The sequence below is a fragment of the Pseudopodoces humilis genome, chromosome 20, assembly GCF_049639895.1.
Source record: "Pseudopodoces humilis isolate 2021_Gansu_Grassland_sample_001 chromosome 20, ASM4963989v1, whole genome shotgun sequence".
NCBI classification, from domain to species: domain Eukaryota; kingdom Metazoa; phylum Chordata; class Aves; order Passeriformes; family Paridae; genus Pseudopodoces; species Pseudopodoces humilis.
The window spans coordinates 3,880,519-3,897,463 of NC_142219.1; the positions used below are offsets into that span (position 1 = coordinate 3,880,519).

Genomic DNA, 16,945 nt, shown 5'->3' on the forward strand with positions numbered 1-16,945 from the left:
CTTCCAAGACGTTGAGTCACTTCCCCTCAGGCAAATCTGGCTCCCAAACGCAGCTCCTGCTGCTCAGGGGCTGCTTTTCCCGATGGATTTCATTACCACCAGGATGCTGCAGCTGCTTCCAGGCAGCCCCCCAGCCCGCAGAGGCTCTGTGGTGGCAGCTCTGTCACCCCCAGCCCCTTTAACACCTGCAGGAAAAGTTCTTTGGGGGCCACAGAGGGGTTGGGAGAGGCTCCAGGGACCCCCGGGTAGCAGGGATGGGAAAGGCCGGATGCAGGGATGGGGTTCAGGGGGGACAAACAAGAGGTTTTTGGGGCAGCCCCCCAGTTTGGGAGCACTAAGCAGACCCCACCCACACGGAGCAGGAGGTTTGGATAACCCCAGGCTTGATGTGGCACCGGGAAAATTCCTTCCCTCCCCACGCAGCTCCCGCGCTCCCAAGCCTCAGCCATCCAAGTCCCAGCGTCCATCCCAGCGGGATAAGAGCCAGTGCAGGGGCTGGGAGCAAAAGCAGCACAAAGAAACACAAGAAAATTCGGCAGTGATGCTCCCTCACCCTCCTCCAGCCCAGAAAAGGAGCAGGATTTGCCCCACTGGGACATCCCAGCACCAGAAACAACTCCCTGGTCTTGCTACCAGTCACTCCAACCATCTCCCCAGCAGAAAGGAAGTTCATCTACCACAGGAGATTAATTAAAGTTAATTAATTACCCTCAGCTGTAAAGACAGGGCAAAACACATCCTGAATCCAGCCAGCAAGGGAGAAAACCAACCACAAACTGATGGGATTTCCTTTTGTGTGTCCGGAGCCAGAAGGTGCCACTGAGAGATGCTCAGCCCAGGCAGCTCCCGGTGGCACCAGCCGGGACCTGCAGGCTTCCCAAAACCACCCCAGGGCCTGGTGGGGCTGGGAATGCTCAGCCATGGATGCTCCTGCACGTGGCCTTGCCAAGGGCAGACCTAGAGCCATCGTGCTGGAGCTGTGACGGAAATCCCGGCAGCTCCGAGGGCTCCAGAGCCAAGACCTGGCACAATCCCGGTGTTCCCAGCAAGGCCGAGCTCTGCAGCCCCACAGAACCGACCCATCCCTTGGCACTGCCTCCTTCCCCCGGCACCTGCCACACGCCCATGTCCGGGCAGGATGCAGGATCCCGGTCTCACACCGATCCCTGTGTTTAGAAAGATGAAAACACGCTGACTTGGGATGTGATTTCCCATCCCGAGCGTTTGTGGGTTGGGGTTTCCCTCCGGGGCACTCGGCATCGCCTGCTCAGCAAAGCCCTGCCGGCAGCAGCGCCTGTGGAAGGACAAATCCCTGCTCCCAGGGCTGGGGACGGAGCAGGATCTGTGCAGGAGCAGCCGTCGGGAACAGCAATTCCAGGCGCAGCCTTTGGCAGTTGTCGTGTCCTTGGCAAGCGCCGAGTGCCACCCACACCGAGCAAAGCAATTAAAGCTGGAAATTGATTTGGGCTGATTAAACACCCTGGAGCAGCTCCCGACCGAGCTGGGATGCAGGGATGGGGCCAGGATGAGAGGATGGAGCTGGGATACGGGGATGGAGCTGGGATGAGAGGATGGGGCTGGGATGAGAGGATGGAGCTGGGATATGGGGATGGAGCTGGGATGAGAGGATGGAGCTGGGATGAGAGGATGGGGCTGGGATGAGAGGATGGAGCTGGGATGAGAGGATGGAGCTGGGATGAGAGGATGGGGCCGGGATGAGAGGATGGAGCTGGGATGAGAGGATGGAGCTGGGATGAGAGGATGGGGCAGGGATATGGGGATGGAGCCGGGATGCGCGGCCAGAGCCTGGCAGGTCCGACCCCTCCGGCTCTCGCCCTGCTTCCCTCCCACACAGGCGCTGGGAACCCGCCTGACTCATCCCGAAACAGATGTCACAGTCAATGGGGAAGAAATTGGAGGAAGTTTTCCCTCCCCGGGGCAGCTTTCTCCGGCATCCAGCAGCGCTTTCCCTTGCCCTGGGCAGAGCCGTAGGGATTAATGGGAATGGCTGGAAAAGGAGCTGGGCTCAGCTAAGCAGGAAAGAGGCTCCCACTGCATTTCCCAGCTCCAAGTCCTGGGTTTTAGAGCTGGGTTTATGCCCATGGATAACTCTGCCCTGCCTTTCCCACAGGGAGCTCATCTCTGGCTCCTGGCTCCACACCCGCTGTGGTCCCGAGCTCCGGATCCCGTCACTGCCTCCCGATCCAAGTGCAAACTCCCTGCACAAATAAAGAAGCCACAGACAGGATGTTCAGGAGACGGCTCCCGTTCCCTTTTTTCGCTGATTTGATACAACCACGGGACAAAAAAACCCCAGTCCCAACCTTGTGCAACTCGAGCTTATAAATAACCCCAGAAACACGACAGGGCTGGGACAGGGTGGCCAAACCCTGCTGTGCTCCTAAGGCTGGCACCATATCCCGCTGCATCCCACCCCTGGGAGGGGCAGCTCAGGGATCTGCACATGGTTCAGCCCCCAGACACCTTCACAGAGCCCCTGTTTGCCTCCAATCTTGTGCCTTTTCCCCTGTTTTCCCACCTGCTTCCCTCAGAGCTCTGCCAGGGGCTGGATCCCAGCGATGCACACCCACAAGCCAGGGGACAATTCCAAGTGCTCGGCTCCCAAACCCCACCCTTGGCAGAGGAGGATTGATGGGAACATTCCCAGGGCACAGCTGGGCCCTGTTCCATGGATTTCCCCATCCGTGGCATCACCCACCCGCTCCCATCCCCACCCCGCAGTGACAGCTGCCCCCGGCAGTGATGGAAGCGCCACGTCGGGAGATTTATCCATGATTTCCAATTCCTGCTGCAGCTGTCAAAGGCCACTGACAGCTCCCGGAGCAGGGATGAGGAATTGCCAGGCATGGACACTTTGTTCTTGCCTTGGAGCCCCTCAGCAGGTGACAGATGGGATGGCACCTGCCCAGGGATTTATGAGCAGAGGTGGCACCAAATCCTGGAATGGTTTGGTTTGGAAAAACCTTAAACTCATCTCATTCCACTACCTGCCATGGACAGGGACACCTTCCACAGACCAGGCTGCTCCAAGGCCTGTCCAACCTGGCCTTGGAATAAGAAATTCCATTAATAAACTGCCTCCAGAGCTCCAGCTTTGGATGCTGAGCATCCCATGGGAAAACGGGAGATGCTGACAGGTTTCAATTCCGTGTGCTGGGATCTGCTGGAGCTGAATTCAGGCTTGTCTTTCACCCTGAACTCCTTCAGCATCATCCTAAAATCCTCTAGATGTGCTTTTCCTGCTCCAAATTCTTCAAGGCACCAGATGGATTTGTCTTAATAACAAGGACTTTATAACAATAGATTCCTCCAAATTCCCAAACATCCATAAGGAAACCTCCTTTATTTATATTTTTTTTTTTATTAATAAACCCAGTTCTCCTTGCAATCAACACCTGGGAACTCACCATTCCATGGAGCAGAGCTTTGCAGGGACACGGATTTTTGAAGGTGACTTCAATGGCCCCATCCTGCTTCCCATCACTGGGATGGGCACAGGAGTGCCCAGCTCTGGGCTGGGAAGCAGCTCCTTGTGGGAAGGTTCAGCATTCCTGCCAGCTCTGAGCAATCCATGCCTTTTTCGGGGTTTTTTTGGCTGGGGGGGATGGCCTTGGTGCAGGTCCCCTAGGCTCCAATTGCCCTGGAATTTGTAAAAATAACAGAAAAATATGTTTTATTCCTGAGCCTTTGCCAGGCTGGGATTATTTCTGGGATGAGGGAGTTGCCTGGTGGTGCCAGGGAGATGTGGGGGTCCCCCACAGCGTCTTCCTTGGATGGATCTGGATCATTGATCCCAATACCCAGAGCTCAGCCCCGTGCTGGATACAAACCCTTTCCCACACAGGAGCCTAGCCCCAAAACCCAGCTGTTATCTAAGAATTATTTAAATAGATCCAGAAATGTAGGAATCTATCCAGAGGGTGCTGTTGATGGAAGCCAGATCCAGGATTTACCTTGGAAAGCAAAACCAGCAGAGCCCAAAGGGAGGGAAAGCTGTGCCGTGGAGCCACGGGAACATTCCGCGTCACGTTTTATGGGAATAATGCTCCAGGTCGGATGGAAAGGCTTTAACCTAAGGATTCAATTAAGGTTCCTCACAGCCTGATTTAACCTGGGTGGGATTGGGGGATCCATAAAACTGCACAGCAGGGAGAGGCAGGAGCATCCCTGTCCGTGAGGGATTTGGGGAAAGCTGGGATTGGGACTGGACGGCCGCAAGCAGACGGATCCCGGCACTCCCAGAGCACCAGCACGATAAAATCATGGATTTTTAATTCCAGGGGGAAATAATAACCTCAGCTTTGTTCCCAGGAACGCAGCTCACCCGTGGGTGGGATCCAGGTGGGCACTCCAGGGCCTGGGCTGGCACACAACACATCCCTCAGGAGCAGCTGGACATCACTGGAGTTTATCCAGGAGTGATGGATGCACCAGTTCCCAACCACGCTGGTGACACCGTGGGGATATTCCAGCTCCCAGTTCCTGGCTGGAAGAAGCCCAGCATTCATCTCCTCCAGCCCCATGAGAGAAAACCCAGCTCTGACTTTACTCTCTGTTCATTTTCCCTCCAAGAGGGGTTGTTATCCTTTGGAAGATCCCAGTCCTGCCTGGACACGTAAAATCTCCATAAATTCCAGAGGTGATTCACTAAAATCTCCATAAATTCCAGAGGTGGTTCACTAAAATCTCCATAAATTCCAGAGGTGATTCACAGCTCCCATCTGGGACTGGCACAGTCCCTCACTCCTGCCACTTGTGTCCCCGTTTAAAGCTGTGCCACAATTAATGTTCACTCGCAGAGGCATCTGCCAGGTGGGAAATCTCCAGGTTTATTGTCAGAGATTAATTTATGATAAATGAATTCCAAGACAGAGCGGGAAAACCCCTGGCATGGGTGAGGATGGAGCCTCCAGCAGGGATTGGCAGCTCCAGCATTTCCCATTTTCCTCCAACCCTTGCTTCACATAAGACATGCAACGCTAGTGAATTCCTGACTTTTATTCCCTGAACAGTGCAGAGGGAATCCCTGTTATCCATGGCCTGGAGCAGGTGCAGGAAGTCCCCAGCACTGTTCCTGGCTGATGGAGAATGGACCTCCCATCCAGCTGCTACCAGAAGGATCCAGACACTGGGAATACCTTATAAATCAATAGGGATAAATGGAAAATTTTAGCAGGATTCACATAATTCACCCACTCCCCCTGAAGATTTTTGGGGAAAAAACAGGTTGGGAGAAGGGAATTTGGGGTACCCTGGCTGGATGTGGCCTCCCTGGCACATCTGGCTGGGGAGAGGACGCCTGAGGAATTAATTCTGTGTGGAGATCACTGGAATGTCAGGAGATCTCTGATTTATCCCCGGCCTTCAAGTGCAGGAATTAATTCTGGCCATGGAATTCCGGCTGCTTCCAACTCCAGCAGAATCTGCCTTCAAGGAGCTGCAATTCCCAAATGCTGAAGCATTTCCCAGGATATCCCACCTGGAATGTGGACGCACCAGGGTATCCGTCACCCTCAGCCTGGCGTCTTCCCAACCTGGCAAATCCACGGCCCTGCCGGCGAGGAGCTCCCGCAAAACAATTCCCCTGCGGAAAACAGGGAGCTAATGGGATTCAGGGGAAGAGGAATGAGAGGCTGGATGTAAGCAGACCCAATTAGTGGATGGGTCAATTAACAGAGAGGTGATGGGATGTTGGAGATTCCCAAATCCTGGGTGCGGGAGCTCCATGCTCGTATCCCATCCTCGCTCCTACAAAATTCCACCATGAAGGATTTAAACGAGTCATTTATCAATTAAATGTGCGCTCTGGCAAATTAAAATCTGTCCTCTTGTTTAATTAATAGGGCAGCTTTATATTCGGACAAATTAGGGAGCCTCTTGATGAGCTAATTTGTTAATTAATGGAAGCCTGGAGGCTCTTCCTTCATTAGATGTTGGCACATCCTTGAATCCAAAGTGCAGCTCCTCCTTCAGGACCCCTGGGCTCACACTGGGAACAGTCCTGGCAGTGGATTTGCCATGGGAGAGCTCTTGGCATGGCTCCTGGCATTCCCAGGATTTATGGCAGCAGTGCATTCCCCTTCCCCTTCCCTTTGGGAAAATTTATGTCCCTTGCCAAGGAAAAGCGCGAGATCCTGCTGCCAAATGGAGCCCAGAGCTGCTCCAGGATGGAAAGAGGGAAAGAAATTGATAAAAAATGGGAAGAAAGCTCCTGGCTCTGTCCAGGGACCTGTGTTGGGTGGGAATTGGCACCGTGGGTGGAGGGTCAGGAGCTCATCCCGGCAGATCCGAGGATTCCTGGAGTGTCTCCAACACCTGGATCACTCCCACAGGGAAAATGAATCCCCCAGGTTTATCTAGGCTCATGGATCAGCCCTTTCCCCCATCCCAGACGGCCACAGCCACCCCCAGCAGCCCCCTCCCAGTGCTTCCAGTACAAACCAGTACCAGGATGGTGCTGGGTGGGCTCCATGAGCTGCTCCAAACGATGCCACGGAAAGAGGGATCACGGCAATCCCAGGACAGGGATCCCAAAAGGGGCGCTGGAGCCATCCCCAGCAAGAGCAGGACCAGTAACACCAGTAAGAGCAGCCTGGTGGGGCACACCCACACTGACCTGGGATAAGATCCTGCTGCAAATCCCGTTCCACGTTAAAAACCGGGAATGTGGATTCCCGAGCTGGCACTAAGGACCGTTCCCCTCCAAACCAGAATCCCATGGAGCAGCTCCCTCGTTTATTTTTAGCCACCAGTGTCTGCTGCATTCACCAGTTATCAAATACATATGGGAAACCAGGAGAGGCACCCAGAGACTCCCTTATCTCTGTTTTCCATGGACTGGCAGTTCCTGGGATGTGTTTACACTCAGCCTTTAAAAAGCAACCCCAGGTTCACTTTCTACCACAGGAGTTTGCCAAGTTTCCAGCTTTCCCTGGATCTTATCCCACCCAGGCAGGTCCTGGAGAGAGGGCACAGCTTGCTCAGACCCCAGAGATGCAATAAAAAAATCACAGTGAAAGGCAAATTCCTGATGGATTTTCCACAAACTTGGCCAAAAAAATAATGTTGGTGTCAAAGCTGCCTTTATTTGGGTGCCTTTTCCAGGAGGACACCGATGGTTTGTGCTCTGGCTCTGAATCCCGGTCCATTCTTCAGGAATGCCAAGCACAGGGCACTCAGATGATGCTGGGACACCTCTCTAATTCCTGCTGGAATGTGACCCTCAAACACCTTTCCCAAGGCTGATGCACCTCCTATTCCTGCCCTGTGCATCCACAGCCTCCCTGCTGACACAAGGGATGCATTCCCACCCTCTGCCTCTGATTCCCAACACATTTGGTGCTCCAATCCTTTGGAGAAATCTCAATTTCAACACCTCCAAGAGTCTCTCTCTTCCCTCCCCACAAGAAAAAGCAGTTCCAGAGCTGGGTCTTTATCCCATTTCAGCAGCAGGTTGTGCTGGAAGTGGAAGAGAGAAGCAGATGCTTTCCCCTCCTGGTTTTCCCAATGTGTTTCTCCTTCCACAGCCTAACACACCTAAACAGAGGAGGGGGGAAAAGCCCCTTGGAATAATATTTACAAGCTGATTAGGCAGAGAATTGTTTTGAACATCACTGGGATAGCAGAAAAATGCCAGCTGAGCTGGGAAGACTCGGGCAGGATTTCCATGGAAATTAAAATTGCCACAGGCTGCTGGAGGCAGGAGCTGGAGCCATTCCCTGGGAGGTCTGAGCCCCTTCCCACCCCCAGCAGCCTCCTGGAATCATTTCATTTATCTCCAGTTTGTGAGAGGTGAAGGAAAGGGAATCTTCCTTCCCAAGAGGAGAACAGGATTTGAATCCCTCTGCCCTGGGATTACAGAGAAATCCAAGATATGCTGGAAAGAAACACCAAATCCTTTTGATTCCTCTTCAGCAGCATTGCCTCACCCAAATCCCAGCCAAAATTCCAGTTCCTGTATCCCAACAGATTTCACACCAAGGAAACACAACTTCCCAGCTTTGCTCCTTCCTTCCTAGACCTCAGCCCTGACCTTCCAAGGCTCCCAGGAGGAGGGATGGAGGCACCCCTGGAGCAGATCTCTCCTGATTTATCCGTGCCATTATCCCAGCTATCCATCAGCCAGCAGCTCGTGTTTGGAGCACTGCTCCCCTGTCTCTCAGGAATTATGGATCTACCCAGCGTAGGCACAGGGAAATAACTGTTTGTTTGCTGGCTCAGGCCTCCGAAATTCCAGGAGAAAGTGAGATTTCTCTTGCTTGCTTTAGATCCTGGGGTTTCCCCCTCTCTGCTGGGTTTATTTCCAAATTCCCACTGCTCCTGTTCAGCTGCCAAACGCAAGCAGGGAACTGCCAGTGGCATTCCTTCAGGGAAGGGACAGGGAGCCTGGCACTGCCCCCTCCCAGTGCTCAGGGAGATTCACAGCCAGCTCCTGTTCCAGCTCAGCCTCTTCCTGTCCAAAGCCCAGCTGGGGGAATGTAACATTCCAGCTCCAAAGGAACTAAATCCAGCTTTAAAAAGGGAAATATTCCCCAACTCCGAGTTTTTGCAGAGTGCTGGAGGCACCTGATAACCATGGAGTTCCACAAACAGGGGCTGTTCCCTGCTGACAGGGGGAGAGGGGAGGTTTTAATTTGGAGGAATTTCAAAGGATCCATTATATCCAGCAGCACGCAGGACAATGAACAGAGCACCCTGGAAAGCTGGGAATGACACAGGCTCTGCCTCCATATTTCCAAGGGGGCTCTCTGAGCTCTGCTGAACAGCACAGGTTTGCAAATCCATTTCTTCCATTTGCAAATCCATTTCTTCCATTTGCAAATCCATTTCTTCCATTTGCAAATCCATTTCTTCCAACTCCCGCCCTGTTCCCGGCTGTACGTGCTGAGGAAAGAGTGGTGCAGAATTCCAAGGCCAGATCTCCTCAGTGTCACAAGAGGGGCTTTATGATTCCTAAAGGATCATCCACCTGCTTTGCTTCCCATTTATCACAATCAGCACATGCCAAGAGTCATTTGCATATCCCAGGCTCCGGGAGCTTTTGGAAACTTAGATCCATGGAGAGGCAAAATGTGAGTGGCAGGTGGTTTCTCTGCTCCAGAGCTCCTGTTTCTCTTCCTGGGATTTAGGAGCATAAATAGCTCTTGAATTTCAGGAATATTCCTGTTTTCAAATCCAGCTCGGGGCGTCCTGGTTGAGCAGAGCCCCTCCCAGGTTGCCCACACTGTCTGAAATGTTGGAATTCAGCCCGGGATCAGGACAGGAGACCTCCAGCAGCTCCCCAGCACCTCTGCCAGGACACAGCTGCGTCCCCAGCATCCCTGCACTGCCGTTGCCATGGCGACCGAGCATCATCCCGTCTCCTGCCACCTTCATGGACAAATGTCCCTCCACGGCGCAGGGCTGTCCCCAGAGCATTCCCAGATGGCCTCTCCTCAGCCTCATCCTGCACCCAGGACATTCCACAGGACATCCTGATCCCCCAGGACAGGGACTGCTGCCCACCAGGAATTTCCTGCTGGCTCCAGCTTGGAGCTGCTCATCATGGAAAAAATAAAAAACAAACCCAGGAGGATCCAGTCATTCCCACACGGAAACAGGTGGGGTTTGAGGTGAAATCCAAGCAGGGAAGAGCTTGAGGCCGTCCAAGGGGATCTTTGAGCATAGAAAATTTAGGGCCACCACTGTCCCCATCGCTGGTGGCACTGGCAGCACCAGGAAATCCACAAGCAGTGCCACCCCCGGGTGTGCCAAGCTGCTTCTGTGCCCTCCCAAATCCCCCTGGGACACCTGCTGAGCTCTGACAGCTGTCAGGACCTAAGCAGGGGGCGAGCTGAGAAGCTTAAAGGAAAAATAGCTCCTTTTGTAATCTGCTCCCACAGCACTCCCACCCTCCTGCCCGTTTTAGCCCTCCTTGTCCTACATCGGAGCCCTGGAGATGGGAGACGGGTGGAATTGGAGCTGTTGGAGGGTTCATCACACACGGAGATGCGTGGCTGAGCAGGAGAAGCGTCCACCCTGATCCCACTGCTCCTCTGGCACCTGGGAAACATCACGGAATCACGGCATGGTTAGAGTGGGAAGGGACCTTCCAGATGGTCTCATTCCCTGCCAGGGGCAGGGCACCTTCCCTACCCCAGCTCGCTCCAGCCTGGCCTGAAGGAAACAACACTGATGTATCTGCCTGATCACATCTTCCAAAACTATGCCAGGGAAGTTTATCCCCAGGATCAGCCTCACAGTCACTCTGCAAGCTTTGGGAAGCACAGGCTCTGTGCCCCAGCTGCTGCTACACCCAGCATCCCAGGAATCTCCGAGCACGCAGACAAGGGAATTTTATCCCAGCACAAACAGTTCCAGAAGGAAGCCAGGGCCTTACTCAACCTCCAAATATGTTTTCCAGCATCACTGCTTCCAAAGGCAGGTCCTGGAGTGGGAATGCAGCAGGCTGGGGTGTTTCCATGGAGCAGCGAGATGAGTCAGTGCCATCTGCCGGCTGCAGTGACCCGGCCGCTCCCAAATCCATCGGATTCGCCCTCGGGTAGAGAGGAATAAACCCCAGCCTCACGCTTAAGCTTCCAGGATCCTTCTGGAACGCTGCTCCAAATGCAAATTCCTCTAAGGATCCAGATGGGATCCCTTTGGCACAGCCGTGTCCAACCACGTCAAGAACTCCCAGGATGTCCGCGAGTTCAGGCTGCAGCTCCGGCATTCCACAGCTCTTCTCCTTCCCACCTTTGGGATCTCCCTTTGCTATTCCTGACAGAGCCATAGATGGAAATCCTTGAGCTGGCCCGGATCCATGCTGAGGAAGAGCTGTGGGAATGCCAAGGATCCGCAGTGTCCCGAGGGATAATGTGGCATTGTCGGCTTCCACATCAGCTTGGACCATTCCAAGAGGCATCAAAGCTGGGATGAGACACCAAGCATTCCTGGTTGTCCCTCTCTGCTGGAGTAGATTTAATTAGGGAATAGATTCTAAGTGTGCTTCTCACCATTTTTAAAGGGAAAACTCATCCCTGCTCCGTAATTATCCCAGAATTAGCTCTAGGTGCCAGATCCCTGGCACTGAGGAAAACACGTGTTTGTGTGGAAGTTTCCTCTTGGAGGGAAGAGGGATTTGCTCATCCTTTCAGTGCCCGTTTTCCCCCAAAGTTCTCTGCAGGCATTCCCAGGCTCTGGCAGCTCCTGCTGGCTGGAGGACAGTTTGGAGCTGCAGGGATGGCCTGGGGCTCCGTGTGCTGCAGAGATCCCAGAGCTGATTCTGTCAGGGATGATGGCTGATCCGAGCTCATCCAGCTGCTTTTGTCAATTACAGAACAAATCAATGAACATCTGAGGCAACAGCAGCTCCGAGACAGCAGATCCTGCTTTTCCTGCTGAAAACAAGCCCAAAAAGGCGGATTGTCTCTGGAAAACTCCATTCCCAGAGGAAGCAGGATGGAGTGGGGACAGCATGAAGCTAACGTGGATTGGGATTCTGGGCACATCTGTGGAGGTCTCCCCTCAGCTTCCTCTGAAATATAGTTTAAATACCGTGATTTCATTTCTGAATTCAAACCACGTTATTTTTCCCTCCTGGTGATGATCTGCACCTGGTAAAAAATCACCTTCTCACCTTGCTAGGTACTGATTCTGAGGGCTTTACCTGCAATTCCTTAAAACATTCTCTTTCCCTCAACTTTTTTCCAATCTCTCCCTATTCCTGGCCTCCAGCGGAGGAGAGAGGCACAGGTGTGGAACACCAAGGCCAAAAATAAAGAGTGTTTTTCCAGAAGGACCACGGATAGGCGACGGGAACTCTGTATCAACAGAAGGAGGTGATTTTCCATGGAAATAGCCATAAATTAAATGCAATGGAATTACACCCTCTGTGAAGGCCTCCGCTCCCATCGCCTAGCAACAGAACGCCATGCCCATATATGGCAACTGTGCCCGCCCACTCCCCGACCTCCGTTTTTATTGGCTGCTCGCCGCATGATTGACGTGCGCGCTCGCCAGTGCTCATCCTCCACGAGCCTCTCCCGCGCCCGGGGCGGAAGCGAGTGCAGGAAGGGGAGGGGAGGAGCGCGAGAGACGCGTCCGCTGCGACAGCCAATGGGAGAGGAGCTGGGGAGCGGCTCAGCCAATGGCAGCGCGCGGTGGCGGGCCCGGGGGCGGGGCTGCGGGAGCCGGCAGCGGGCAGCTCTGGGAGGCGGCAAAGGTGAGGGGGGAGCCGGGGGGACCCCGAGACAGCAGCGGGGGAACAGGGCAGGGGGACGCGGGGAGCCCCGGCCGGGCACCGGGCCAAAACCGGAGAGTCTTGGGGCAGAGGGGATCTGGGGCGCAACTTGCAGAGAGGAACCGGGGGGACCCGGGGTGCTGGGGGCGGTTCCGGCCGGGATTCAGGCTCGAGGTAGGAGCCCTGGGGAGGGAGCGGTGGCTGAAGGAGAAGCGGAGGATGGGGAGGGATTCCAGAGCGGGGCAGGAACCTCTGGGAGGTTCACAAGCCTGGAGGAGGGTGGCGAGGAGACGGGAAGCTCCGTGATCCCCCGGAGCCGGGCAGAGCCTGGTGCCCACGCTGCTCCTGGGCATCCATGGCTCCTCCTGCTGCTGCTGCTGCCACAGGAGCGCACAGCAGATCCCAGCCGGTGCTCGGAGGTGGCAGGGAAGGGAATGCCCGGCACAACCCCCAATAGCCGTGACAAACCCAGAGCACGTTCACCCAAACCCACTCCTACCCACGACACGGAGCTCTGGCTAAAGCTGTGCGTTCCCAGGTGGGTGCAGTGGCACAGGAGATGCTCCAGGTGTCCGTGCTGGAAGCAGGATGAATCTGGTGGCGATGGCGACCGATCCCGAGCTCCAGTGGGTGTCCCTGTGGCTCCGTGTCCGGTGGGCAGCCGTGCTCGTGCTGCTCCTGAGCTCCCTGGTGATGCTGCTGCTGCCGCTGGACAACCAGTGCCACGCTGTGCTCAAGGGCCTGTCCTTCCTCAAGAGCAAGCTGGGCTCCTCGGGAATCAGCAGGCTCACAGGACAGAGCACGGAGCTGAGCGTCACCTCCAAGGGGCTGGAGCTGCTGGTGCTGAAGGGAAAAGCCTCCCCAGGTGAGAGGGTCCTGGGTGGGCACAGATGAGTTCCTCGGGTCAAGGAGCTGCTGGGGAGGGTCCAGCAGAGGCCACAGAGATGATTTGGGGTCTGGAGCATCTCTGTGATGGGCAGAGGCTGCGGGAGCTGGGCCTGGTCAGTCTGGAGAAGAGAAGGCTGAGAGGGAATCTCATCAATCCATACAAACATCTCCAAGGGGCGTCAGAGGATGGTGCCAGGCTCTGGTCAGTGGTGCCCAGTGACAAGGAGCAATAAACTAAAACACAAGATCCACCTCAACATAAGGAGGAACTTCTTTCCATGAGGGTGGCAGGGCACTGGGACAGCTGCCCAGGGAGACATTCCAAACCCACCTGGACGCCTTCCTGCTCCAGGTGACCCTGCCTTGGCAGGGGATTGGAGTGGGTGATTTCCAGAGAGCTCTTCCAACCCCAGCACCCAACCAGAGATCTTCACCGCCTTTTCCTGACCATGTCCTGTACCCCTGATGACAGTGACTCTGTACCCTGATGGCAGCCAACTGCAATTAATTGCAATTAACAATGGCTGCAAATGCCCCCGAGGTTAGGCAGGTCCTCACCAGCTCCTTGACTGCATTCCAGGGCCCTGTGCTGGCATTGCTCCGTCTCTCCGAAGTTTTTCCTCGTGTTTTCAGTACTAGTAACTTCTGTGGAGGTAACTGGAACACAGAGAGGTGGTTTAATGCACAGAAATCTGGGCAACACAGCGTTAATCCCAAAATCCTGGCTGGCACAGAACAGCCTTTCAGGCTATGTCAGGCTGTGGCCGTGGCCTGTATCAGCCAGGACATAAATTTGGAAAACACTTAAAGGAATTATTATGATTCCAGCACTGTATCTTTGTTTGCATTAAAGCTCTTACTGCTGGGAAAATGTTGGATAGTCCAGTGGAAAAACAGAAGTGCTGTTGGCAGCCAACATAATAATGTTAACATTACAATTTCACCTAAAAGAATGCCAAGAGAACGTGTTTAAAACAGTTTCCTCCCACATGAAGCAGTTTGGTTACCTGTGGCCACCTTGAGCCTGCTGCCCACAGGTCCTGCCTGCCCACACTTCCTGCCAGGAATGGCTCTGCTGCCTCATACTCAGCCTGGAAACGTGGCATAAACCTCTGGGATTGTAACCTGGAAAAAGCTGGAACGCAAATTCTGTTCCAGTTCCTCAAGACTGGTTTTGTTTAATTTTTCTATCAGTGACCAGTGGCAGCCATAGAATATCCTGAGTTGGAAGGGAGGCACAAGCATCATGGAATCCAGATTTCCAGAGGTTTCCAGTAAAACTCACCGCCCTTTATCTGTTATTGTTTCATTCCAGAGGTGAAGTTGGAAGCCAGAGCAGCTCTGAATCAAGCCCTGGAGATGAAGCGCCAAGGGAAGCGGGAGAAGGCCCACAAACTCTTCCTGTACGCCCTCAAAATGGACCCGGATTACGTGGATGCGCTGAACGAGTTTGGGATCTTTTCTGAGGAGGAAAAAGACATCCTCCAGGCTGACTACCTGTACTCCAAAGCTCTGACCATCTCCCCCCACAACGAGAAGGCTCTGAGCAACCGGGGCCGGACGCTGCCCTTGGTGGAGGAGATCGACCAGAGGTACTTCAGCATCATCGACAGCAAGGTCAAGAAGGTGATGGCCATTCCCAAAGGGAATTCCGCCCTGCGCCGGGTGATGGAGGAATCCTACTACCACCACATCTACCACACGGTGGCCATCGAGGGGAACACGCTGACGCTCTCCGAGATCCGGCACATCATCGAGACCAGGTACGCCGTTCCCGGGAAGAGCCTGGCGGAGCAGAACGAGGTGATCGGGATGCACGCGGCCCTCAAGTTCGTCAACACCACGCTGGTGTCGCGCATCGGCTCCGTCACCAGCAGGGACATCCTGGACATCCACCGGCGCGTGCTGGGCTACGCCGACCCCGTGGAGGCCGGGCGGTTCCGCGCCACGCAGGTCTTCGTGGGCCACCACATCCCGCCCCACCCGCAGGACGTGGAGAAGCAGATGGAGGAGTTCGTGCAGTGGATGAACTCGGAGGACGCCATGAGCCTGCACCCCGTGGAGTTCGCGGCGCTGGCGCACTACAAGCTGGTTTACATCCACCCCTTCGTGGACGGCAACGGCCGCACCTCGCGGCTGCTGATGAACCTGATCCTGATGCAGGCGGGGTACCCGCCCATCACCATCCGCAAGGAGCAGCGGGCAGAGTACTACCACGTGCTGGAGGTGGCCAACGAGGGCGACGTGCGGCCCTTCATCCGCTTCATCGCCAAGTGCACCGAGACCACGCTGGACATGCTGCTCATCGCCACCACCGAGTACTCCGTGGGCCTGCCCGAGGCGGGAGGTGCTGCCGGCTGCAAACAAACCATCCCCGTCAAGACTTGAGGGTTTGGGGCAATCTCAGGAGCTGGTGAAGCCGTGGGAAAGCAGAATTCCAAGCTGCTCAGTGTTCCTGCTGGGAAATGACTGGACAGGAGGTGTCGCTTGAGCGTTTCCTTTATTTAAAGTGTCTTACATTTGATTAAATTAATATAATTTATTTATATACGTGATGCCAAAAGGAACTGGGGATGGAGGCTGTGCACTGGAAGGAGGTGGGGAGAGATGTCAGAGGGCTCGAAAAAGATGAACTAAAATTGAATTGCTCCTTCAAATTAAGCTTTGAGGAGCTGCTTCAATCACAGCCCTTCACCCAAGGCAGTCAACTCTACTGTCTGATCTCAGCAAAGTCTAAACTGAGTTGGTTTTGTGTTGCCTCTTCCCCGTAGCTCCAAAACGCATTCCCGTAGGAACAGCACTCTCCCAGCTGTGTCCATCAGACACTGTGGTGTCAGTCACACAGGTACTGAGCAGGAAGGAGGCTGAACTCCAGCCCAAAGGCATCTCTCCCCCTCCCATTTCTGTGTCTGTGGCACTTTGCATGTTTACTTTCAGCTGCCTTTCCTGGGGTGAGTTTTGTACGAGTGGGAAGTGTTTGGGATTACAGGTGATAGGAGTGGATCGAGAGGAGCAAAACTGACTTACTTGAAGGAGAAGGACTCAGGAAACACCTCAGCCAACAGGAGCCCTAGGAAAGCACAACTGTCCTTAGACATTTCAATGGAAGGAGCTTGTCCTCAGAACTGTGGGTAGAAAAGGTCATCAGGCAGAGCCAGGAGACACCAGCTGTGCCAATTTGGGAAGAATTTGTACAGGAAGTTTGCCAAAATCTTCAGTTTCTAAAGTCTAGGTAAGGGAACTTTCACAATTCATCATTGGTCATGTCACTGATAAACGTGTCAAGAATCACTCGAGGCCTCTGTGTGCTGCAGGGGCAAGTGCAGTGCCTGGAGCTGCTGAGCAGTTCAAAGAATCACTTTTCCCCTTTTAAGGTTTTTAAGGTAAAAGTACCCACAGATCTCCCTACCCCCCAAACCTGCCAGGTGTGTAACAGCATCATTGATCCCACCACCTCCAAGCTCACGAAACTTCCATTTAAAATCCCAGTTCAGAGCATTTAACCCTTTGACAAAAGCTGACAGGCTCTGTCCCAGGCTTAAGTTTTCTTCCCTTTTAACTCACTCTTACCTGACAGGGAGTTTAGGACATGTTTTAGAGAAGCAGAAACCAGGATGAGACTGTGAGTTCTCTGCTGCCAGGGAAAGCAGACAATACAGGAGGAAAGCTGTCCTGTCCTTACAAAGCATGTTATTTTTGTAGTGCAACCTGAGCATAAATAATGCACTTTAGAGCTCTGTGGGGTGGGGGAAAAAATAAATGTTATTTTAGTAACAGATTAATAAACTATTTTAATATGAAAGTCTTGGTTTCGGA

General features: G+C 54.0%; 1 protein-coding gene and 1 long non-coding RNA gene across 4 annotated transcripts; one reads left to right on the forward strand and one right to left on the reverse strand.

The window, feature by feature from the left end:
• Positions 1 to 3,462: 3,462 nt before the first annotated feature.
• Positions 3,463 to 11,277, reverse strand: LOC148182743 (uncharacterized). Of its 3 annotated transcripts, none has more exons than XR_015774221.1 (4): positions 6,638 to 11,277; positions 5,501 to 5,605; positions 4,346 to 4,507; positions 3,463 to 3,661 (listed from the first exon to the last, which is right to left on the reverse strand). It is a non-coding gene; the product is annotated as an uncharacterized LOC148182743 (long non-coding RNA). The 3 variants fall into 3 exon arrangements; XR_015774223.1 differs by lacking the exon at positions 3,463 to 3,661 and adding an exon at positions 3,991 to 4,093; XR_015774222.1 differs by lacking the exons at positions 3,463 to 3,661; positions 4,346 to 4,507 and adding an exon at positions 4,759 to 5,159 and having other exon boundaries at positions 5,273 to 5,605.
• Positions 11,278 to 12,177: 900 nt separating this feature from the next.
• FICD (FIC domain protein adenylyltransferase) lies at positions 12,178 to 16,931 on the forward strand. The gene is made up of 3 exons (XM_014253927.2): positions 12,178 to 12,223; positions 12,780 to 13,106; positions 14,445 to 16,931. The coding sequence occupies exons 2-3, from the start codon at positions 12,830 to 12,832 to the stop codon at positions 15,515 to 15,517; spliced, it is 1,350 nt and encodes a 449-aa protein (XP_014109402.1). The 5' UTR covers positions 12,178 to 12,223; positions 12,780 to 12,829; the 3' UTR covers positions 15,518 to 16,931.
• Positions 16,932 to 16,945: the final 14 nt, after the last annotated feature.

Coding starts and splice junctions, on each gene's coding strand:
- FICD (XM_014253927.2), top strand. CDS start 12,830: ATGAATCTGGTGGCGATGGCGACCGATCCCGAGCTCCAGTGGGTGTCC. Junction 13,107..14,444: donor GAAGGGAAAAGCCTCCCCAG/GTGAGAGGGTCC, acceptor GTTTCATTCCAG/AGGTGAAGTTGGAAGCCAGA.